At 41.5% G+C, this 25,524-nt stretch overlaps 1 protein-coding gene across 4 annotated transcripts in view; it reads right to left on the reverse strand.

Moving 5' to 3' along the window:
- Positions 1 to 503: 503 nt before the first annotated feature.
- Positions 504 to 25,524, reverse strand: part of GCNT4 (glucosaminyl (N-acetyl) transferase 4) — a 30,198-nt gene continuing 5,177 nt past the window's right edge. For all 4 annotated transcript variants that reach the window (XM_019728130.3, XM_074328818.2, XM_074328820.2 and 1 more), the window contains exon 2: positions 504 to 5,042. In XM_019728130.3, the coding sequence (XP_019583689.2) occupies positions 3,677 to 5,041 (1,365 nt within the window). In that variant the 5' untranslated portion in view covers position 5,042 and the 3' untranslated portion in view covers positions 504 to 3,676. The remainder of the gene's footprint in view (positions 5,043 to 25,524) is intronic.

Genomic DNA, 25,524 nt, shown 5'->3' on the forward strand with positions numbered 1-25,524 from the left:
TCCTCAGCTTAGTAGAGCTGGAAAAGGAGGGAAGCTCCTCAGGAATCACCCACCATCCAAGCCTGAAGACACCATTGGAGCCAGTGTCCTCATGTCCACAGGGCTCAGAACCAAGGCAGGTATCCTAGTGCAGGGAGAGAGAGAGAGTTTGGCTTTTCCAAGGATTTATGGACATGAGATAAGAGCTCAGCCTACCCTATTAAGAACTTCCATAAAGTAATCAAGCAAACAAGAATGTTTATCTAGATAATGAATCTCAGAGGAGAAACCAACCTGAAGGAGAATGAAGACAGGAAAATTCTAGAAGATTCTTTGAGACTTTGCCAAACTAAACAACTCATGTTTATATGTCTATATTCTGTGTATAGTACACACACTGAATTTCTTTTACTCTGACGTGAAATTAACTGTGCTCTCCAAATATTGGGCAAGTGTCATAAACATAAGAGTCTTTGTGGGGAACCAGTACAACCAGAAAAAAGAAACATCCTAAATTCCAGGGGTTTGGTTTTTGGAGCATATTTTATTTTATAACACGGGAGAGTTAACATTTAGTAGCAGCAAATACAAAAAGGCAATATCAATCTATTTAAAACTCACATAATGGGAAATTTGTATTTTGAAAATAGTAAAACACACACACACACACACACACACACACTCACACACACACACACACACACACACAAGATTTAGAGACCAGCTGATAAAAATGTTAAAAAAAAAATCAAAACTCTCATTCCATCATCATTCTCACCACCACCACCACAACCAAAACCAGTTGTATATACCTAGGGTACATTCACTTTACATTCTGAAAGAAGATTGTCATTTCATAGTATATAAAAATTCACATTCTGGAAGGCAAGAGAAATCTTCAAATTTAACTCTACAAATGTAAATATATATATGTAGATTCTTTTTTTTTTTCACTTAAAATAACCAGAACATTAAGAATAGCAGCAGCACAGTATTATATTACAGTAGTTTGTTCACACAATACATATATTTTGGTAGCTCTTTCACTATTAATATTATCGAATACCATTTTCAAATGCCAAGGTCCTGGTCTCATCACCAAACAACTTAGAGTCTAGATTCAATAAATACTATGCAACAAATAATTATAAAACACAGACAGCAGACCATTCTCCATACTAAAGGGACTCACACGAAGGGCTTTAGGGAGGGATCAGGTTGGAAGACATGCAGGGACTCTGCAGGGTTCTGGAGGCAAAAGCATGTTCTGAGCAGCTCCCTGCAAGGTTAGGAATTGAACCCCGAGAAGTGTGTCTGTCAACGGGGAAAAGAAGGCACTACCACCTCTTCATGTTCCATGTTTCATTTGAACACGACATTACTGATTCACAACTGGAAATTTTCCCAATAAACAAGGGATAGAGTCATTTCTCACCAGGAAGCAACGTGCTGGACCAGGAGGTCAACATTTATTTTTCAGCATTTACATTTGCTCTGATGACCAAAGGCATAAAACCAAGATTTCACCAGGACCTTCTGTATTTATTTAAGCCTGGATGATAGGAAAAATATTTCAACCCCTATTCCTGATCTAAGCCACGGGACCTATTTCCTAATGCTATTGGCTTAAAAAAAAGCCACAGATGTGGTGACTTCTTACTTGGAGTTTCTTCTTACTTGGATTGGGTTACAGAAGGTGCCCCTGCAGCTGTGGCTTCTTTTTATATTTCGAAGGTTTTCAGAAAAGGTAATTGGTGAAGTCTCACCATGGGGTTGGATCTATGTGGACCTTATAGCAAGACTGCTCTCTGACATGTCAATAGTTTATCCCCATGTTCAAACCACTTCATACACTATTTCAATTGATTCTCACAATAAACTTGTGAGGCAGCCAGGAGAGGCAACCAAGTGCTCACTTCCAAGACCAGGAACAGGCTGACAGAAACCAAAGGGCCAGCTTGTCACGGTTACACACACTAGTGGACTGGTAAGGATGCTCTAGAGAACTCAGCTCTGTCCAACAGTTACTCATTTCTTTAAGAACAGGGACTTGGTAATAGCTGTTTTCTGAAGAATGACGTAATTGGAAGGGGGTAGGGAAAAAGGAAGAAAAATTAGTTCAAGAGAAGAAAGGGAGGGAAGTGGTGCTGCTTGGCAGTTAGTATCATAAACTTTAAAACAAACAACGTTCATTTCACAGACATTTAGAACACAGACATTTTTTTAAAAATACTCAAATACTTCAGTCTTCCGAACAGTCTCACACTGGCCTTGATTACTACATCTTAAGTTACTGAGGCTGACATTGAAACCTAAGATCATGAAGAAATTTTTACATGAGTTCCATGATTTCCCAAGAGATGTAGTAAATATGTTATAGCCTGTTCTCAGAACTCTGCTCCTGCCCAGTTTCACCTCCAGCATAGCACAGTTACATTAAAATACATGTATATTTGACTCATTTGGTAGTTCTGTGAGATGTAGGTTTTACAAAATATCTTTAATGAATATTCTTGCTATGTCCTTAGGAAAATGAGTTTTTTCCCGCTGGATCTAAGCTGAGAAAAAGACTGCAATGAACTTAGACTTTCATAATTTTAAGTTTGGGTTCCACTTGGACAGCTGTTGGAGAAGAAAAAATTTTCAATGACCATAATAATTAATTTAGAAAGCTGTTATATTTCATATAACCTTTTCGAGAACATTCAGACTCTTAGCTTGGTAGTTCCAGAAAACAAAATTATACTGATTCCATTGTAAAAAAAAAAACTTTCATATAATGATAATCTATGAACTGAAAGACTTAGGTCCCATGTTATGGAGTAGAACAATTTGACTACTAATCAGTTCTCATTTTTAATCAGTAAATGTGTTTTAAAGAAACAGTTGAATTAAAAAGGAGGCCATGATGACACCATTGTGTAACATGATGCGAAAGTCACATAAATACCTTTGCTCCCCTTCAGGCACCGCCTGCCCAATCCCCCTACCCACTCCCCACCACTTCCCTAACATTCAGACACTATGAATGCCCCACCCACAGTTTCCCCCACCCTGAATTGAATGAGTGAGGCACCAAAAGGTAAATTATGCTCTGATAAGCAGGAATTTGGAACATCTTTTGAGCTCTTCTGAGGTAGTGGAATCTCTCCATCTAATATTCTAGAAAAATAGTTAGAAAAATTCCAGGGAGTTGAATTAAAAGACAAGTGGAGTGTTGATCACTGTACTTAAATGCTATTCTGAAATGGGCGGTTTATGCGGGTGATTATCACACAGTCCCAAACTTCTTCAGTCGGATCCTGATTGTTATATGGAGAACTTAAGATCCTAAGGTTGCTGTATGAGTAGGGTAAAACATCGTCCCTTGAGGGCACTACAGAACTCATTCAAACTTGGATTTAAATGATGCAGATTTCTAAAAAAGTGCCTGATATACAGTAGGAGCTCAATAAATATTTAACGATTGTTTAAGATCTCTGATTTAGCTCAGTGAGATTACAGGCAAAACAAACAAAAGTACCCAAACAACTGCAGGTTACCTGTCACCAAAGGCTAGGTCACTTTCTCTTGTGTGTGGAATTTCAGACACCTTTCAGATTAGGCTAAGACGAAGCTCAGATGGTACTGGGTATGGTATGTATACAACTCCATATTAACACCGTTTATCAGACACCTTATTTCCATCATGATTCTATCATGACATGATTGTGGGATTTTTATCCGTAAATAACTTTTCTGAAGATAAAGTGATCCACTCTATCTGTTGTTCTTCAAGCTTTTCTGCCAGGCATTTAATCAAGACAGGGTCTACCTTAGAATCAAATTTATTAGCAAACCAATGTCCATTTTGTATAAGCCACCTTAATTCTGCTGCTCCATAGATACACACACTTCGGAGGTGAGAGCCAGTACAACTGGGATAGAAATGGCCTTCATGATAATTCCATTTGACAAGGCGGGTCTTACTCTGTAGGTCAGACACATCCTGGGCTGACCTAGAAATCTCCCCGGGTATTCCTGGTACTCGAATTAAGGTAGCCCAAAAATGCTCATCAGGCGAGTATGTATCTTCAGACCAGGCAAAAAAGTCTTTAACAAGGGAGTTGTTGAAAACATATTTAACAAATGCTCGACTTAAAACAAAGTAAGCACTGCCAACAAATATCTCAATGTTATGAGGGGGAGCTTCTTTGATAATGTCTGTCCTTACTGGTAGCTTCATATACTCATAAGGCACCTGTCTGAGTTCATGGTGATAAGTGAATCTTTCCATTTTACTGTTCGGGGGTTTCACTGTCTCTAACATATTTGCCCCGTTGAGTTTCTTCAGTTCTGATACTAATTCAAAGTTCGACTTCAAAGGAAAGTCTTGCCCACACAAGTTGATAACATATTTCCACTGAACTGAAGACTTGAGAAGGTCTGACAAGCAATTTAAATCAGCTTGGAGCCTGGAAATGTGTGCATATTGTACAGTCTCTAATTTGGAAGCAATAAAAATATTGGAGAAGCACTTAGCTAAATTGTTCATGGCAACTTTGAAGGTGTCATGTGACTTCTGGTCATAATGGATGCAGTAAATATTCTGCTGGTTGTATATAGCATGGATCAGTCTTTCAACCATAATCGCATCTTTGTGAACAACCAAAGAATAGGCTATTGGGAAGCTTTTCTCCTCTCTTGAAACAAGCTTTTGATGGTACCTTCTTAGGGTCTGATAAATGTCACAGTCGTTGGTCATTGCCACCACATCATCATCATCCAAGTCAATGATGTCTCTTCTTCTTATTTCCAGAGTCTTGCCAATTTCCAAAGGCTCCTGTTCATAGACACCCGAACAGTTAATTTCATACCTGACTTCATCCTTAACTCGGGTGTATCTGTTCCTTACAAAAGGAGAGGTACTTAGGGAGTACTCAACCAAGTAAATGTCTCTTGGCGGGAAGAGGAGTCTTCCCACATTTAGAAGCTTCAACAAGGAGAGCAGCCACAGGGTTAAAAACAGGACGAAAACTTTCTGCTGAAGAGGGTATTTAAAACAACATCGGAATATCTTCATTCTGTAAGAGGCAAAAGGAATATTCAGGTTGAAATATTGAGAAAATTAGTTCAGTTCCACCAAATTCTACTGGGTGCCTGTCACAGGTCAGGCAGAATGCTGGGACCAAAGACGAATAAAAAAACAAGGTTCTCGCCCTTGAAAGAATCCAGAAGTAAGAAAATGGAAGTATGTAGGATAGTGATATTTCATGGTATTCTGTGTTAACTACACCTAATTTTGAGAGATGTTGGTTACCAAATAGAATAGAAAATAATGTAAAGTCCTAAAACATAGGTACTAAGTATCTTATATTGTCTGCATTTCTGCTTAGCATATTTACAGAGGGAGTACTCTGGTTTGGACAAAGGCCTAGAGAAATGGGTGTCATTGAGAGATCCTTGGAGATGCAAATGGCCCACCTGAGACTAAAAGAAATAGCCATCATGATTCTACCTTCAGATCCTGATTAGATCTATGTCTGAAGTCTGATGGGGAAAGCCCAGTGAATCCCAGTTATAGATTGAATATTTGTGTCCCCCCAAAATTCATAGGTTCTAACCTAGTCCCCAATGTGATGGTAGTTGGAGGTGGGGTCTTTGGCAGGTGATTAGCGCCCTTATAACAAGAGACCACAGAGAGTTCCCTTGTCCCTGATGCTTCCATTTCCCTCACACCCACATTAACAAATCACCTCGTAAATACGCCTTGAATCTATCTCTTCTTCTCCATCCCTATGACCAGGTCCAGGCAACATCTTTGCTGAGTCAGAACCCAGGTCAAGGGAATCCCAGTCAGGCTGATGGCTCTGAGTCCCTTGTCAGGTCTCGGCTTCCTGCATCCTGATGCAAACTGAGTAGGGTTCCATCCACTCAGGCTCAAGGCCAAAGTTCCTACCAGTTGTCAGAAAGTGTGGGAAAACTGACTCCTGATGCACAAAGCAACACAAATATAACCCCAAAGCCTCAGCACATGTTTAGAAGTAGGTGACGTGATAAAATAAACTTAGATTAATCAATCCCAAATCAATCTGTCTGTCTCGTCATTGTCCTAATTCATGGTAATCAGGCATAAATAAGAGGCAGCTTACATAAATGGCTAAAATTGGAAGGTATCTTACCCTAAGTAAATTTTGGCTTTTTCTTTTCCCACTTTATTGGTCTATGGAATCTCTAATAAGCATCAGTTAATAGTTCCCCCTGATCCCACAGTGGTAAAATGAAGACCTCACATTTCTAAAGCGGTTTACAAAGTCTTCCAGAGCTGCGATGTCAGTCACGATGTGGCATTTAACGATCATCTTCACACTTATGTAAAAAGGCAAAAGCCAGCTCCCTGTCCTGTTGTCACTAGTTTCCAGGGCCTCCTCTGCACCCACTCTTCCCGACCTTCCTGAGGATGCGTGTGTCGTGCAGGGCAGCCTGTGGGTTCTCAGCTCCCGCTCCCCACACCAGAACGCAGGACATGGTGAGGCCAAAAAGGAACACCCACGGAGCCATAGGTAGGGGAGTCATACCACTATAGTCTCACTGGAGGCTGGATTCACACGACGTGCAACCTGCTGTCTGCTTTTCTGCCAACTGACTGACTCCCCTCTCCAGCGCAGCCTTGGCAGTTATATCAGTGGCCAATTGTCTAACCGGCTACAGCTGACGGTCAATTAGCCACAGCCGACGGCCATCTACTACCCCAGCCAGCACCTTCCCACGTGAGGCCGAGAGCCTGGAAACTGCTCTCTGGGGCTCTGTCCCCACAACATGGACCCCATCACTCCTGACTCCAGCATGGTGCCTGGAGAGCCTGAGTGGAGCTAGGAGGCCATGGCTGGCTGCCCAGAGTGGGAAGGTCAAAGGGCACTCAGACGGGACAGGTGGCAGGCACACTGTGAGAAGTCCCATGAGAACTGGCTCCGGGTCCATGTCTGAGCTTCACCAGCCAGGGATGACAGTTCATTTTAAAGGAAGGGGGGAGAATCGGACAGCCCAGGCACCTCACTTTTATCCTCCTTCTACCCCGGCATCTTTAAGGGGGCCTCTTTTCTGTCTGTGGGTCAGTCTTTAACATCAGGGAAAAGCAGCAGCCCTCCAGTACCACCATGTCCCAAGTCAAAGTAAAACCCCTTTGACAGAAATTCCTTTGACTGAAAGCATTCCTTTCCCCAAGTCAGAAGTTGTTAAAGTATGAGCCCATTGGTGTGAACGAGCTTTTGTCGAATCCTGAAAAGGGCTGTGAGCCTCTTCACAGCTGTGGTCAGAAGTCAGCAAGTTATTCCTGGGCTCTAAAACCTGCAGGGTAGAGACCACAGTTCCCAACTGTGGCTGTTTTCCTAGGACACCCATGGCGCCTCCTAGCTGGGTATGCGGTCAGCCAGCGGCACAGCCTCAGGGGCCAGGAGCTGCGGCGTAGAGGTGAGCCAGGGCAGGCACCTGAGCGTTGGGGCACCGCCTCCCTTCCTTGCTACCTGCAACCCAGGCCTGTGAAAACTCCAGTTGACCAGGTTTCGCAGGATAGGAAACAGTTCCTGGGCCTGACCCAAGTCTGACTAGAGTTGGCTGGGCTAAGGCTGGCAGTCATGCTGGCCCCATGGTTCCTAGGAGACTAGTAAGACAGCCACCTTCTGTAAACACCCTACCCTGGCTCTTTCCCTCTTAAATGCTCGTGGGCAGGAAACAGGCAGGTGTTTCGCTGCCAGGAAGTAGTTTTATAATTATACCACATAATTTCCCACCCATGGGAGAAGGGGCATTTCCCCTCCCACCTGCCCAAGCAGAGAAGGAAGCCCGACGTGCGATGCAGTTTATCACCACATAGGTAAAAGTTCCTAGTGACGACGGCAGAACTGAGGAAATGATAGCAAAATTGGATTGCTAAAGCTCACGGAAATAGGTCTATTTGGATAATTCATTAAAAACTCAACAGGGATATTGCAGGAAGCCTTCTCCCCAAACCACCATTTCCCCCCAGCCCTTCCAGGTGCTGTTTACAGCCTTAAAGGAAACAGGAGGCTCACAAAGGTACATCCAGCTAAGTGGTTATAACTGCAGTAAAGGGCTAAACGGCCACAGCCATTAGCAGCTCCTCAATGAACCCTCCTTAAGTCAGCAATTTCAAAATCCAGGGCTGTTAAAGAAGTACACGCTTCCTTTCCCGGGGAAGGAAGGGAATAGAAAATCAAGAACAGGAGGAAGGAGACTGGGAGAAAAGGACTAAGTAAGGTTTAGCTTAGGCACCAAGAACAAGGGACCTACTGTCCATATTTGCAGGTTTGGGGGTTTCAGCCCGCCTCCCTGCTCCCCCCTGCCTCCAGTCCCCTCCCTCTCCTGCTCCCTCCTTGCACATCTGCAATTCTTTCCAGTAACTACCAGAGGTTGCCCGCAGTGGGGGACTTGGAATGGAGAAAGGAAAGTGTGTGCATGGACTTCAAGATGCCCCAGGCCTGAGCTTGAATCCCTGGAGAAACACCGAGTAGCTGTCAGACTGATCAAACTAACCTCAGAAGTCCAGATTTCTTGTGTCAGGATGGGGATTAGAAACCCCCTCCCTCGCTGCTGTGAGAGCTCAGGAGCCTCTGTCTGGGAAAGGAACTCAGCGCAGGAACAGGTCTTTTCTTTCACCTATGCCCTGCTCGCCTGACTCCAAATCCTGGCGTTCTTCCAGTATATTCACTACACAGGGCGTGCTGATTTTACGTGTTTCTGTTTTGTTTTTATGAAAAGAATCCACTAGATAATTTTATGTGGACAATGGTAAGGAAATAACTGACCTTCACTTTTATGACCAAACTGGGAAGTGGGAATTTTTTAAGGAAGGAGAAAAGCTGCGGAGAGCTAAGGCCTTGGTCAGGGGCTGGGTGGGAAAAGAGGAAGCCACATGCGATCCTGCAACGGCTGGGGCTTCAGCTCGGGGAGGCCCCTGCACCCAGCTCAGGGCCCCTGGACCCTGAATCAGTCCCTTAACTTTTCCACATCTCTGTATCCCCATCAGTAATAGGATGTTAATTCCGTGTTTTCCCGAAAATAGGACCTAGCCGGACCATCAGGTCTAACATGTCTTTGGAGCAAAATTTAATATAAGACCAGGTATAATATAATGTAATGTAATGTAATATAATGTAATATAATGTAACACTGGGTATAATATAATATAATATAATATAATATAATATAATATAATATAATATAATATAATACCGGGCCTCATATTAATTTTTGCTCCAAAAGACGCATTAGAGCTGATGGTCCGGCTAGGTCTTATTTTTGGGGAAACACGTAGTAGTAACCACCTAAGCGATTTGAGGTTGAATGAGGTGACACATGCACAGTGCTTTAGCACAGGCCAGGTCATGACTGCCCAGGACACCCCGCTGTGGTTTCTTCCCCATCATCTCCACCCTCAAGCCGCACTCCTCCTCCTCCTCCTCAGTGGTAAGCACTTTAAAAAAAAAAAAAAAGATCTTAATAACCTTACGTTATACCTTAAAGAACTAGAAAAAGAAGAACAAATGAAACCCAAGGTCAGCAGAAGAAAGGAAATAATAAAAGCAGAGCAGAATTAAATGAAATAGAGAACAAACAGACAATAGAAAAAATTAATGTGATAAAGAGTTGGTTCTTTGAAAAGATTAACAAAATTGACAAACCCCTGGCTAGACTCACTAAGACAAAAAGAGAGAAGACACTAATTAACAAAATCAGAAATGAAAAAGGGGACGTTATCATGGATACCACAGAAATACAAAGGATCATCCAAGAATACTATGAAGGACTATATGCCACCAAATTCAATAACCTAGAAGAAATGGACAAATTCTTAGAAACATATAGCCATCCTAGGCTGAACCATGAAGAACTGGAAAATCTAAACAGACCGATCACCAGTAACAAAATTGAATCAGTCATCCAAAGCCTTCCCAAAAGCAAAAGTCTGGGACCAGATGGCTTCACTAGTGAATTCTATCAAACCTTCAAAGAGGATCTAATACCAGTCCTGCTCAAACTCTTCCAAAAAAACTGAAGAAGAGACAGTACTCCCTAACTCATTTTATGAGGCCAACATTACCCTGATACCAAAACCTGGTAAGGACAATACAAAAAAAGAGAAATACAGACCAAAATCTCTGATGAATACAGATGCAAGAATCCTGAACAAAATTCTAGCAAATCGAATGCAACAATGCATTAAAAAGATTATTTATCACGACCAAGTGGAGTTCATCCACTTGGATGGTTCAACATACGCAAATCCATCAATGTGCTACATCACTTAAACAAAATAAAGGACAAAAACCATATGATTATATCAATTGAGCAGAAAAAGCATTTGACAAGATACAACATCGATTTATGATTAAAACACTTAATAAAATAGGTATAGAAGGAAAATACCTTAACATAATAAAGGCCATATATGACAAACCCTCAGCTAATCTCATAATTAATGGTGAAAAACTGAAGCCCTTTGCTCTACGTTCAGGAACACGACAGGGCTGTCCCCTATCACCTCTGCTTTTCAACATAGTGTTGGAAGTCCTTGCCAGAACAATCAGGCAAGAGAAAGAAATAAAAGGCATCCGAATTGGGAATGAAGAAGTTAAATTATCACTCTTTGCAGATGACATGATGCTATATATAGAAAACCCTAAAGACTCCACCAAAAAGCTATTAGAAACAATCAACGAATATAGTAAAGTTGCTGGCTACAAAATCAACGTACAAAAGTCCATTGCATTCCTATATACTAACAATGAAATCTCAGAAAAAGAAATACAAAAAACAATTCCTTTTGCAATTGCAGCAAAAAGAATAAAATACCTAGGAATAAACTTAACCAAGGATGTGAAGGACCTATATGCTGAAAAGTATAAGACATTTTTAAAAGAAATTGAAGAAGACACAAAGAAATGGAAAGACATTCCGTGCTCATGGATTGGAAGAATCAACATAGTTAAAATGGTCATATTACCCAAAACAATATACAGATTTAATGCAATCCCCATCAAAATCCCAATGGCATTTTTTAAAGAAATAGAACAAAAAATCATCAGATTTGTTTGGAACCACCGAAGACCCCGAATAGCCAAAGCAACCTTAAGAAAAAAGAACAATACTGGAGGTATCACACTCCCTGACTTTAGCTTGTATTACAGGGCTACAATAATCAAAACAGCATGGTATTGGCACAAAAACAGACACGTAGACGAATGGAATAGAACTGAGAACTCAGAAATAAAACCACATAAATATGGACAGATAATTTTTGACAAAGAAGCAAAAAACATACAATGGAGAAAAGACAGTCTCTTCAATAAATGGTGCTGGGAGAATTGGAAAGCCACGTGCAAAAGAATGAAACTGGACTGCTATCTGTCACCATGTACCAAAATTAATTCAAAATGGATCAAAGACTTAAGCATAAGACCTGAAACAATAAACTGCATAGAAGAAAACATAGGTACTAAACTTATGGACCTTGGGTTCAAAGAGCATTTTATGAATTTGACTCCAAAGGCAAGGGAAGCAAAAGCTAAAATAAATGAATGGGACTATATGAAACTTAAAAGCTTCTGCACAGCAAAAGAAACCATCGACAAAATAAAGAGGCAACCAACTGAATGGGAGAAGATTTTTGCAAACAGTGCTGCCGATAGGGGCTAATATCCAAAATATACAAGGAACTCATGCAACTCAACAACAAAAAAACAAACAACTCAGTTGAAAAATGGGCAGAGGACCTGAAGAGACATAGCTCCAAAAAGGACATACAAATGGCAAATAGACATACGAAAAAATGCTCAACATCACTAATCATCAGAGAAATGCAAATACAAACCACAATGAAATATATCACCTCACCCCAGTCAGAATGGCTATCATCAGCAAGACAAATAGTAACAAGTGTTGGAGAGGCTGTGGAGAAAAAGGAACCCTCATACACTGTTGGTGGGAATGCAGACTGGTGCAGCCGTTATGGAAGGCAGTGTGGAGGCTCCTCAAAAAATTACGAATAGAATTACCATATGACCCAGCAATCCCTCTCCTGGGTATCTACCCAGAAAATCTGAAAACATTTATCCATAAAGACACGTGTGCTCCAATGTTCACTGCAGCTTTATTTACAGTGGCCAAGACATGGAAACAACCAAATGTCCTTCGATAGATGAATGGATAAAGAAGTTGTGGTATATATACACCATGGAATACTATTTGGCAGTAAGAAAAGATGAAATAGGACCATTTGCGACAACATGGATGGATCTTGAGATTATAATGCTAAGCGAAATAACTCAGACAGAAAAAGCAGAGAATCATATGATTTCACTGATATGTGGTATGTAAACCAAAAACAACAAAAGAACAAGACAAACAAATGAGAAACAAAAACTCATAGGCACAGACAATAGTTTAGTGGTTACCAGAGGGTAAGTGGGGAGGAGGTGACAGATGAGGGTAAAGGGGATCAAATATATGGTGATGGAAGGAGAACTGGCTCTGGGTGGTGAACACACAATGGGATTTATAGATGATGTAATACAGAATTGTACACCTGAAATCTACGTAAATTTACTAACAATTGTCATCCCAATAAACTAATTAAAAAAGATCTTGCCCAGACGTTTGGCTTATTGTCTTAATTTTCAACCTTCTCCTATTTTTCCCCAAAGTCTCAACATAAATTCAATATTTTAGGATTAATGCCTGAGTGCCTCCATGTAATGTTCTTGATTATTCTAATAATATCGTTATTAACGTAGAATCCCTCAATAAAGAGTTCTAAGTACTCAATCCCCTCAACAGATCAATGAGGGAGGTACCACCTTTATTCCTCTTTTACAAGACAGTAAACTGAGGCACAAGGAGATTAAGAAATTGCCCAAGGCTACGCGGCTAGAAAGTGCTTTAGTTGGAACTGGAACCCAGAGTCTTGCTCCGGAGATGTACTCATAACCCTCTGGGCAGTACTGTCTCATGGAATATACAGAAAAAATACTCTCTATTTCCCACAACACTTTTAGTCCGTGACTAAAATTTCTCATTATTATCTCTTATCTAACTGTCCTAAAGCTGGAACAGAAATGAACAGCAAACCATGTTGGAAGTCCTAAGCCCACCCACCCTTTTTAAGGGATTCTTTACCTGGAGAACCAGCCCCTTCTGGTCTTGCACTCAGAGGCTGGGCCAATCCCTGTGCTAAGGAAGAGATTAGTCAACCTTCCAACCATTACAGGAAGAGAAAACCAGTTCATCCAAAGAAATTCGGCCATCAGTTACTCTTATCTCATATGCTGTCACTGATTACTTACTGACTCACCTGTTCTTGCCGTGACCAGGGACACAGTTTGGGCTCTCTGAGAATTACTAATTATTTTAGGAAACTTCTTCTGGGTGAAATCTCTCTGTGTGCAGACTATTCCCTTTGTGGTCCACCTTTAACTTCTTAAACTTTGTGTCATATGTCAGTGTGCGGAATAGGATGTGAAGAGTGTATTGATTTAGAAAAGTCAGGATTTTGTTTCTTGCTAACGTCTTACAAAGAAGAATCATCACACAAGGACACGAATATAAAAATGAGCTCACTAAAACAAAATGTTCCTGATCTACTTGAATAAGCTAAGGTCCCTCTACTGTGTGTTAGCAACTTGATTTCAATAAAGCCATTGATTCTCTTTGATGACATGCTCATTACCAAACCTAGAGAAGGTTCTGGAGTAAGACCAAGTGGGAGGCTGACTCAGCCGAGATGAATTTCCTCCACACCCTCACAGCACCTGAAGAGTTTGTGAAGGAGCAGGAAGGAAGGTTTCTTTGCCAAGGTGACCTTACATTCTCATTGTTCTAGAAGGAAGACTGATATAGACAATAATTATTAGACTGTGAGCAGGAAACAGTAAGTAGGCCAAAACACAAGAATGGCGTGACTGGGTCAGTAAGACAATAGAAACTGAGAACAAGCAGTCCTCAAATAACACAAGGGCTGGTCTCAAAGAGGAAAACGAAAAGGTTTTCCATTCTCTGTTTATACAAGTAAACACTCATTAAATAAAAAAATCAGAAAGTCAGAAATGTCTAAAGAAGAAAACAAAGCTCCCCAGTAATCCACCACCTACCTGGTAAGGACATTTTGTGAACAGTGTGTCCTGCCAGACGTTTCAATAAACACAGCTTTTTTGGCTTGCTTTTTAACAAAACGTCTCAGTATATAAGGCACCGTCTTATCTGTTTCTTTCATTTCACAATATACTGTGAAATGAGTCCTATTCTAAACTGGGTCTGTAAATTGTTAGAAAGTAAAAGATTTCTAACAGAGGTTAACATGCTTTTCTATAGGGAAAAAAAGACATTTAAATAATGGAATTTACTTTTGGGAGGCTTCTCCACCACAGCTTAATTAATTCACCCATAATTCCTGAAGAAGGCTAGAAAGCAAAATCCTAAAACTGATAGGACTTTAATGGTGACTGAGTCCAAATTCCTCCTTCTCTAAATGAGGGAAGAGAGATCTAGCCGTCATTTAACACTGGCCCATTCTTGGGAGGCCAGGAACATGTTTCCCCCACTACACTCATGTATATACATCTAACTGCTCCCCCCTCAAGGGACTGAACAGAGGGGGGACCTCTTCTCCCCATGGTGGCCTTCAGTTCAGCTCCACTGCTTCCTCCACTGTGGCTGTTCTGGTCAAAAGCAACAAAAATCTTCAGCTGCCAGTCACTGGACACATACCTGTCACTTCCTCATGGCCTACATTGAGCACTAGTACTATTTGCATTATCTTATTTATTCCATTCAGGAAACCTATGCGGTTTACCCTCATTTTTCAGATTAGGAAATTGAGTCACAGAGGATAAATAGCCAGGATGTGGAGAGGCCAGGATTTTCAACTATGGCCCAATTTCAGAGCCTACACTTTTAACCACAATGCGAGGCTGCCTCTCCAATCTTTTGACAATAGTAGAAACCGGTGGTTCTATATCTAAAACGGATTTCAAATCCACCCACGCCTTTCCACTCCCCAGGAACCACTCTAATCCAAGCCAGCATCGATTCCTGCCTGCATGTGAAATAACCTCCTCGCTAGCTCCCTCTAATCCATTCTCTGTACTGTAGCCAAAAGGATCTTTTAAACACATAAATCAGATCACTCCTCTCCGCGGTCCCACTCCCTACACTTAAAACCCTTCACTGGGATTTCACTGCACTTAGAGTAAAAACCAGAAACCCGTTCCATGGCCACAAACAAGGCCCAGCCAGTTCCAGTGCCCGCCCTCCTCTCCAACTTCATCTGAGTCTGCTCTTTCTCTTGCTCGTTATGCTCCAAAAGCTCCAAAACACCGGCCTCTTTCCTTCCTCAGGACCTTTGCACTGCTGTCCCCGGGGTTAGACAATTTCCCTCTGGATCCTGGCCTGATTGGACCCTCCATGTCGCTCAAGTTGTAGAAGAAATATCCATCCCCGGGGTCCTCTCTCATCTCCCTTCTCGCATCGCTTGCCTATCATAGTTCTGCTTTTCTTCTAAGAACGTATCCCAGTGGCAGTTCTTTGTTAACTTGTCCTTTCTGTCTCCTGGACAGGCCTTGTTCATGCTCTACCCCCAGCCCCATGTACATACCTACAGGGGAGTTGCTCAGGGGACAACATCAGAAGACCCAAGTTCTAGTCTGGGCTCTGCCTTCAAAACTTCCTCAAGCAACCCTGGCAAGTCATTTAATCTTGGGCAGGTCTTTATTTGCCATGTGCCAAATGGGATAATGGGTTTTCTATCCCACAACGCTGTTATGAAGGTCCTATGACACCGTGTGTGTGGACAGGTGTATGGGGAAAAGAAAACAAACAACTTCGGCGTGCAGGTTTGGGGTACTAGGACCTCTACAAGAGAAACGGTTTACTGGGAAACCTAGGAAAGACTCAGTATGTTGTGGTTTAGTTTTCTTTTTCTAAAATAGCTATTATTCCCTTCATGCTATTTCTTATTTGTTGTTCACTATTTGACAACATTCTTTTCTGTTAATGTCTGTTGCATCCTGAAGACATTCAACTGTTTTGGATTTTGAAAGACAGGAAGATAGTCACCCTAGTTAAATTTTAGAGTTCTTTCCCCCCAGTCTGCTCAACAGCTTATGAAAGACTGATAGCTAAAGAATTCCTTTAACATCCAAGAAGAGCAAATGCAACTAGTTCTGTGCAGAGTTGTGATCAGCTAAAAAGCTTCTGTAACGCCATGCATTATAGAAGCTATCAACTTTCCCTCTAAGTTCAGTATCTTGAAGGGCAGTTCTTCCCCAGACGGTGCAAAATGGCAACGTCTGGTTCTAGCATCCTCGTTCAGCTGAGCCAACCCCAGGGACCACGGAGCAAACTGAGGATACTGTAGCCATGCGAGGGTGAGGATACACACAGCCTCAGAGGGCCTCTGCCAGCGCTCAGCTGCTCAGGTCATATGCCAAGTTCCAACTCTCAGCTCAGGAAACAGGATGCTCTGTATCCATCTGGAGAATGTGTCACAACTGATGACTTCCTCTACTGGCAGCGTGCCTTAGTTTACAAGCATGAAAACTATGGTCACCACCTTTCTTAAACAAAGGTCTACCTTACCTGCAAGATGTGAGAAAAGAGATCACAAGAAAAATGCTGGGCATGAGCTTCAGTCTATCAACCACTGTTTCAGAATTATAATTCTTCCAAGTAGTAATACCACTGTAGCATCTCAGGTGTGGGGAGATGTACGGAGCCATATAAGGTCATGTTTGAAACGAGCAATCCACACCAGGATGCATCTACCAGATGGTGGTCCCTCAAGGTCGTCAGAAATCTGGGCTACAGCAACGGAGCAAAAACGGGGCAGAATTCAGCCAGCTTTCTATGGCCACGCCAGTTAGGAGAAAGCCAACTTGGCTCTGGGCTTTGTTACATCTTCTCCACAGGGCAAACACCAAAAGCTTACAGTGTATCTTGTTGGGCAAAGGCACTTGGATAAAAGGTCTTTAGCAGAAAGTCTAAAGGGACAGCAATGATATTGCTGAATGAAAAGATTTTATTTTGTAATAATATGTGGCCCTCATCCTGTTTTGCAAAACATTAAGAGCTTCTTCCTACAGCCAAAAAAAAAACCACGAAAGGTGGATTTCAAGAATACCTATGCCCTCAAATCTTAGCTCAGGTGGAAACAGCTCAAATAAAATGTTTCCTCCTTTTTAGATACAAAGATTACAGAAACGGGGTTAATTAATGTATTCCATCTTGGCCTCTCAAGCTTTATAAACAGAGTGGTTACATTCCTTTCTCAGGTTCTTCTCTGCCTTCCACACTTAGCTGGATGTAATACATAACGGAAATATATTTTATGTTCTAAATTTAAAATGTAGGTTAAGAATACGTTGGCTTCTTTTTCTATAAAAAAAGAAAAACTGAATTGAAAACATTTGTCTATTTTTTTAAATGTATATATAGTACACCAGGATGGAAACAAAAAATTTCCTCACCCAAGGTCTACATGGTATAATTTTCTTTTCCTTTCAGAAAATTCTGGAAGCACTTGTTATTATATGTCTAATTCCATATTTTATACTGGCCAAAATTAATTCTTCAAAAGTTACATAGCAGCTAGAGATGTATAGTAACTCTGATTTCTATGTGGGCATTTAAAGTAGAATCTCTAATGCCCACAACTACATCACAGAAGCAGCACGGGGATAAGCAGCTGTGAATCATGGCAGAAGTGGCTTAAGGCCAGGCCAAACTCTCTATGAATGGATTAGACACACTCAGGTTTAAATCATCAGAAGAGCTCCTTTGTTTTCTGTGTTGTGCAGACGTGGCCGGGAGCTGAATTGGAGACTTCAATATGCTTGTGCACTGCCACTGAATTTTCTGGCAACTCGGGCATGATGTCACCATCTAGGAAAGATCTGTGTTTTTTGGTTTAAAATGTACACATTGTCCCGAGAGCTCGTGTGCGTACAGACACATCAAAGTTAAGACTCAGGAATTTAAAATTAAGTTAAAGGAGTGGAACAAATAAAATCTGTTGTGCTCGGGAATCTGCCAAAACAGCAATTTCAAAAGCAGAGATTTTGTATAAAAATGTCTTACCAAAAGTCAAGTCTAGAAATGACTCCAGGAAGCTCAGCAGTTGGCATTTCCTACGAGAATGCACTCTAGCAATGGTTTTAATTATGATAACAGGTCTCTCAACATGTGGGATTTATTTTAGGTCAATATAATAAAAAAGTAAAAAGATTGGTTAGTTAAAAAACTAAACATTTAAGCAAACATATGCCAACTGTATAAAAAGTAAAAACTAGACTTCAGATTTTCACACGGATTATAATGTTACTGTCATTGAAACTGTGGTACTGGTGCCAGAATGGACAGAGATCAGTGAGATGAAATTCGGAAACAGACCTGGTAGGTGAGGATGTTATATATGGCTGTGGTAGAGACGGCCAGTTGCCTTCCAACATCTATCCTCCCTTTTTTCTTTACCAAGAGAACCCCTCTATTGTTGGCGGCAGAAACAGACACCTCTAAAAGCCTTTTTCCCCAGCTTCCATTAGAGAGAAGCAGTCAATGAAATATAATGTGGGGTATCTGGTACGGTTCTTTAAAGGAACCTCATTGGGGGAGAAGTATGTCGTTTTGTTATCTTTTTCTCTTCATCCACTTTTCTGCCTGGAACTGACATGACAGTTAGCAGCCATCTTGGGACCACAAAGACCAAGCCAAGAGACTCCCAGAGACCTCAGCCCTGATATCCTCAAACTACCGACCCAGTAGCTGTAAATGCCCACTGTGTATTCTTGCTATATAAGAAAAATAAGCCCTTATATGTTTAAGCAACTTTGCAAACATGTACTTTGAAAGACGGCCAAATGAAAAGGGTAATGCTTCACACACACACACACACACACACACACACTTAAATTTAACCCAGGATAAAGTGTCTGCTTATACAACAGTACAATCTGGTATATAGCCAAATGCAAAATTATGTGTCTCAGATAACGCCGAACTTCTCATCCCTCTGTATTCACAGGCAGATGGAGGCTTTAGGTAAACATCTGAAGGAAAGCAGACTCCCAGATTTACCGAATCACCACCGATGCTAGCAGGGGCCTGCAGCCTGCTCACCAAGCCTAGGTAAGCCCCAGGCCAGTAGGCCACATCATTTCTGAAAGTCACCTTGCAGGTGGGCTGCCTTCTTGAGGGCTTGTCTTGTAGCGAGTTTGTTACTTATCAAGAGAAAGACATGAGTGCCATGTAGGGTGAACCAGGTTGAGTAGTTCTGAGTCACTCTCCTTCCTTCCCTACTTGCCTGACCCACATTCCTCTCCTCCCTACCCCACATTTGACCCCTCCATCTTCTCCTGTTCTATCTTTGTGTAGAAAATAGTGGGTTTGGACCTTAAAGCCGATGGTTCTGAATTTAAGTCCTGACTGCCGTAAGGAGCTGTCCCTAATCTATTTAGCCCGTTCCCTCCTTATCTGTGAAAGAGCGCCCAGCGTGCTGGCTCACAGGGGTCCTGTGACCAGAGCTCCCGCATGGGTACATTCTGGCAGGGAGGGCAGACTGACACACAGGCTGCATGGCGTGAAGGGGCGGAAAGCACTGAAACAAGCGACAGCCAGCGGAGCACTGATGACCACAGAGCAGAGGCTGTTCTGCAAACAGGGATCGGACTTTGTCCGCAACATGCCACGTGGGCTCCGGCACCCAGAGGCAGCATTGAGGGGGGGTCTCCATCTGGTAGGATGGTGCAGAAGCCCCGTCAAAGCCGTCCCCGTTCTTATGGTCAAGGGGGAATCAGATGGGTGCCCACTACACTGTCCTTACAACTTTTCTGTAGGTCTAAAAATTTTCAAATTAAAAGGCTTTTTTTTTTTTTTTTTTTTTTTTAAGTGGGCATCATAGGGGTAACTGGGAATGAGCAGGACTGAAAGCCTTTGAAAGTCCTTGTCTCGTATTAGGATTCGGGCAATCCACTCTTAGTAGCAGTTTTTAAACATCTTTTTAAATCTGGTGTCACTGCTGTCTTCTCGTTATAATATACAAGATACTTTCCGAGTACTGCCTGCTTCATTTCTATGTTAGAAAAATAACATTTCTTTTGTTATTCCATAGTTATCAATTAATTGAAGATCATACAAACTTTTTTCTATTATTTTATTGTGGTAAAATATATATAACAAAATTTACCATTGTAACCATTTCCAAGTGTATAGTTCTGTAGCATTCACACTGTTGTGCAGCCCTCACCGCCACGCGTCCAGAGAACTTTTTCATCTTCCTCAATTTAAATTCAGTACCCATTACCCGCTAATTGCCATTTCTTCCTCCCTCCCAGTCCCTGGCAACCACCATTCTACTTTCTCTTTCTATGAATTTGACTATTTTAGGAACCTCGTATAGGAGGAATCACACAGTGTTTGTCCTTTCATGACTGGCTTATTTCACTTAATACAATGTCTTCAAGTTGCATCCATTTTCTTTAAGGCCGAATAATATTCCAGTGTATATACCACATTCTGTTTATCCATTTACTGTCCATAGACATTTGCATGGATTGCTTCCAACCTTTGGCTATTGTGAATACTGCTGCTATGGACATGGACATATTAAGTTATCTGTTCACCTTCCTGCTTTCACTTCTTTTGGGTAATACGTATTTATATATAACTATACACACACACACACGCACACGCACACACACACACATCTTGATGCTTATATATCCTACTTCTATTCCCCCTTCAATTGATTGCCCATCCATTCAAACATTTATGTGTGTGTCCCACATGCCATGCTGGGCAGGCACTGTCTAGATTCTGGGGAGATACAGCTAGAAACTGTGTTGCCTGAAGGAATACAGAGAGAAATAATTAGTGAGGACTTGGATGATTTGATAATACAATCCCAAGAAATCCCAGTCATTTTGTTACATTTAAATTTTATTGTACAAATAATTTCCCACTAGCTAGCATTTGGAAACGTTTCTTTTATTCAGGGATTTTCTTGCCACCGTGTTGATTTTATGTTCCTCCTTTCTTAGAATCTCTCCTCTGGTTCCCCATCCCTTCCTTCCTTCATCCCTTCAGCTCCATAATCTCCATATGATTCTATTACTTTTTGTTTTTCATGGTCTGGTTTTTGTGTCTACCTTGTGTGTCATCCCACTTCTCTCTCCCGACCTATCTAATGCTACACAGCTGTCTGACTCTGCCTGGCTGGTCGTAGGGTAGGGAAGTTGCTGGAAAGGCTAAAGAGAGAACCTGGTGGAACATGATGGCTGCCCTTCCTTGTCCCACCCAGGTGGAATGTGGGTGTGGAGAAAGGACGCAGAAGTGCAAATATGCCAAGTATGTTGTAGTGACGCAGGGGAACAGAAGAAGGAAGAGAAAAGGCACCTTGGCAAGCAAGCACTGGGGCCTTGTTCTTCCTGCTCCTGGGCACAACCACCCACCCTCTGCTGCAGTCTGAACCAGCTGCCCTGCTGTGGGCTGCCCAGATCTGGTGGATGACCAGGAGAAATGCCAGTTTGCATAGCCTCTGGGAACAGGACCAGGCTAACCAGAGCAGACAGGCGGACTCTCCAGTCTGAGCACAGCCAGGACATCCTCCTCCAATGGGACAACTTCGTCTTTGTCCCCCTTAACTAGATTATAAAACAAGAAGAGGAGAAGGTGGGAGACTGAAAGCAATCAAAGAGCTAGAAGTACGAAGTATTCATGCAGGTTTGCTAGAGATTACAGGAGCTCCATTAGCACAGGCACTTTCTTCCTTGCTTGCCACGAACATCACATCGAAAGAGGTTTCACGGCATCTTGGAGGAGGAAAGCAGGCTTGGATGTTTTGAAGATTTTTGCAGTTTGATTTAAGGCTGGTCTTTTAGTGCAGGGGGAGGGAAAGAGAGAGGGCTTGAGTAGGATTAGATAAGGATCATGAATAACAGTGTAGGGTTCCATGTACTTCATGCTCTAGCAACCACGGCTAAAAGAATTTTTGATATAAAGTTGTTTTGCTTTTTGCCTTTTAAAACTTTTTTTTGTACAATTATATTATCTAATTGTACACCTTTTAAGCATCATGTATGACAGACGGTCAACAGATGTATGAAAAGATGCTCAGCTTCACTAGGTGTGAGGGAAATGCAAACCCAAATCACAACGAGCTATCACCTCATACCTGTTAGAATGGCTATTATCAATAAGACAAGTAATAACAAGTGTTGGAGAGGCTATGAAGAAAAAAGAGCCCTTATACATTGCTTGTGGGAATGTAAATTGGTACAGCCACTACAGAAAACAGTATGGAGGTTCCTCAAAAAATTAAGAACAGAATTACCATATGGCCCAGCAATCCCTCTTCTGCATATCTATGCAAAAATTCTGAAAACATTTATCCATAAAGATAAATGTATCCCTATGTTCACTGCAGCATATTCATAGTAGCTAAGACATGGAAACAACCAAAGTGTCCTTCGATAGATGATTGGATAAAGAAGAGGTGGTGCATATACACAACGGAATACTACTCAGCCATAAAAATTGATGAAATATTGCCATTTGGACGACAAGGATGGATCTTGAGAGAATCACCCTAAGTGAAGTAAATCAGACAGAAAAGGACAAGAGCCATATGATTTCACTCATATGTGGGATATAAAACAGAAAGCAACAAACGAATGAACAAAATAATCAAACTCATAGACACAGACAACAGAATGAAAAGGGAAATGGGGGAAGGATAAAGAAGGTAAAAGGGGTCAAACATATGGTGACAGAAGAACTGACACTGAGTGGTGAGCATACAATGCATTATACAGATTGTGTTATAGAATTGTACACCTGAAACTCACATAACTATTATTAATCAATGTTACCCCAATAAGTTTAATTTTCAAAAAGAATTCTAAAAAATAAAAAAATTATCACATATGAACAAAATTTTACATTAAAAATATTTTTAAAAATCTGAATCTCTTGGCTAAATGTGGACTTGAGCACAAAACTCTTGAGTTCTAAAACTTGGGGGGAGGAGGGTGGTCGCCGGGAAGCAGAGAGAAATGATGAGGCACAATCTTTACTTCCTGTTATTTTGAAATTTCTGAGTTCACCTTCATGTGATCACGGATAAGCTAAAACATACCTTTGTGTCACCTACAAAACAGAAAAACAAAAAACTTCAGCTGGTGGTATAAATACAGGAGAGAGAGGGGAAGCAGTCACCACAGTCAGACAGCTCCTGACCACGTGCTACAGATGACTGTACTGTGAGAGGCACCAAGGATGGAGCTAGAAAACAAGCCATACGTGCAGCAAAGGTGTGAGGGAGCGCTTTCCGAACAGCAGTAATTTCAATGTGAACAATGACAGGACTGATGACAATTACTCTGTTAGCCCCACAAGGATTGCACAAGACGCCAAGTTTTCAAGCCTCATTAACTGTGGGGAAGGCCTCTCACAAAACTAGTCATATCGTTAATTCCTGGGGCCAGGACATTCCTCAGCAGCCAAATTGGCAGAGTACATAAAGGCTTCTGCGGGAAAAAAAAAAAAAAAAAAGAAGAAGTAGGACACAAACAGATCTGGATAGACTTGAATCTAGTAAGATGAAATTTAACAGAGATAAAAACTAACACTTAGATCCAAGAAATGAACTGCACTCGTACCAGATGGAGAAATGTGGTTTAACAGGAGCATCTATAGAGAACAGCGCAGCGTTTTGACTGACTGTATGTTTGGGAAGAGTCTGTTTGTTTGGTATGAGACTGCCAGAAGACTTTTTAAAAAAAAGTCAGCAAAACCAATATGGTTCTAGATAGCATGAGAACCATAGAGCTGTAGAGCGTGATTGCCTAAAGCAGGGGTGTCAAAACTGCGGCCCACGGGCCAACTGCGGTACACAATCCATTGTTAATTGGCCCGCAGCAAATTCCAAAAATATATTTAGTTTACTTAAATAAACCAGGTGAGGCAATACGTACTTCACCTCGAGTGAGTGGCCCGGCTGTTTGTGCATTTTACCACATATGGCCCTTGGTAAAAAACGTTGAAAAAAGTTTGGACACCCCTGGCCTAAAGGGATCTTAAAAAGCATCGTCCACCAATTTAGACCTTGGGAAGGAGGAAGGGATGGATCTGTGACTGGGTATAATCCTCTGTGAGGATACTGAGGATGCAGCACAGTGAGAAGCTAGTGACTACAAGAGAGAAACGGAAGGTTAAGACCAAAGAAGTGAAAGCTCAAGGGGGAACCGAAGCTGGTTCCAAATAGTAAAACACAGGTTACTGGGCCCAGAAGTCCTGATTCAGCAGATACAGTGTTCTCAGAATTTGCATTTCCCAGGTGCAAATTAATAAGTTCCCAAGAGATGCTGATGCAGCTGGTCCAAGGACCGCTCTTTGAGAACCACTGCTCTAAGTCACAGAATTATACTTAAAACACACACACAGCAACCATGTGATCACAAAATACAGTGAATGTTTCAATAAAAATTATTACAGTAAAAGACACATTGCCATTAATTCCTCTCAAAATATTTCCCCTCGCTTCGAACACACTTATCCCATCATTCTTGCCACTTTCGGAAGCAGTTCTGGAAATCCTTTTTTTGTGTCTTCATCCTCCATCATGACAATGCTCCATGTCACACATTGCCTCTAGTACAGCAATTTCTGTCAAATAAAAACGTTACAGTGTGTCCTCATCCACCGTATTCACCGGATCTGGCACCGTGCGACTTCTGGCTCTTCCCCAAAGTCAAAATGACCATGAAAGTGAAATGTTTTGAATAGATTCAGGACATCGAGGCAGCCACAACAGCACAACTAAAGACACTCATGAAAGAGGACTTCTAGAACTGCTTCAGGAAGTGGCAAGAACGATGGGATAAGTGTGTTCGAAGCGAGGGGGAATGTTTTAAGGAGGATTAACAGCAATGTGTCTTTTACTGTAATACATTTTGAAAATTTAAATGTTCAGATTTTTTTATCACACCTCATATATTCTAAGATTTTACTAAGACACAGTGGCCTATTTCCCAATATATCCAAATTAGGGAGAATTTATTGGTTTTAAAACCCCACACATTTAAGATTGTATTTAAGATTATGCTTACAATTTTATATTGCTTAGCAGAAGTTGCACCTTTAACTACTGACCCTTAGTGTTTCTTATTAGTTCAGCTTCATAAAGCAGACTTCTGTTTCTGTTTCTGTTTCATCTTCTGGCATTTTATTTGATAGGCAGTTTCCCTTTGGTCTTCTTCCATCGTTCCTGTATTTTTCTATTATGTTCAGCAGAACAAGCTTCACTACATATTAAGATGTGACCTGCTTTTATCAAATGGTATCTGGCTTCCCACATCTTCTAAAATAGTAAATATTGATCCAGTCCTTTCCCCACAAGCCCACACTGAACCCACTGTGCCCAGGGGCCCATTAGGTTTTGAAGCACAGAGGAGCTGTGGTGCGGTTAATTCCCGATTAATTTTATTTGATCTTATATACTTG

Source organism: Rhinolophus sinicus, chromosome 3 (genome assembly GCF_057876585.1).
Source record: "Rhinolophus sinicus isolate RSI-liver-muscle chromosome 3, RSI-T2T, whole genome shotgun sequence".
Classification (NCBI taxonomy): domain Eukaryota; kingdom Metazoa; phylum Chordata; class Mammalia; order Chiroptera; family Rhinolophidae; genus Rhinolophus; species Rhinolophus sinicus.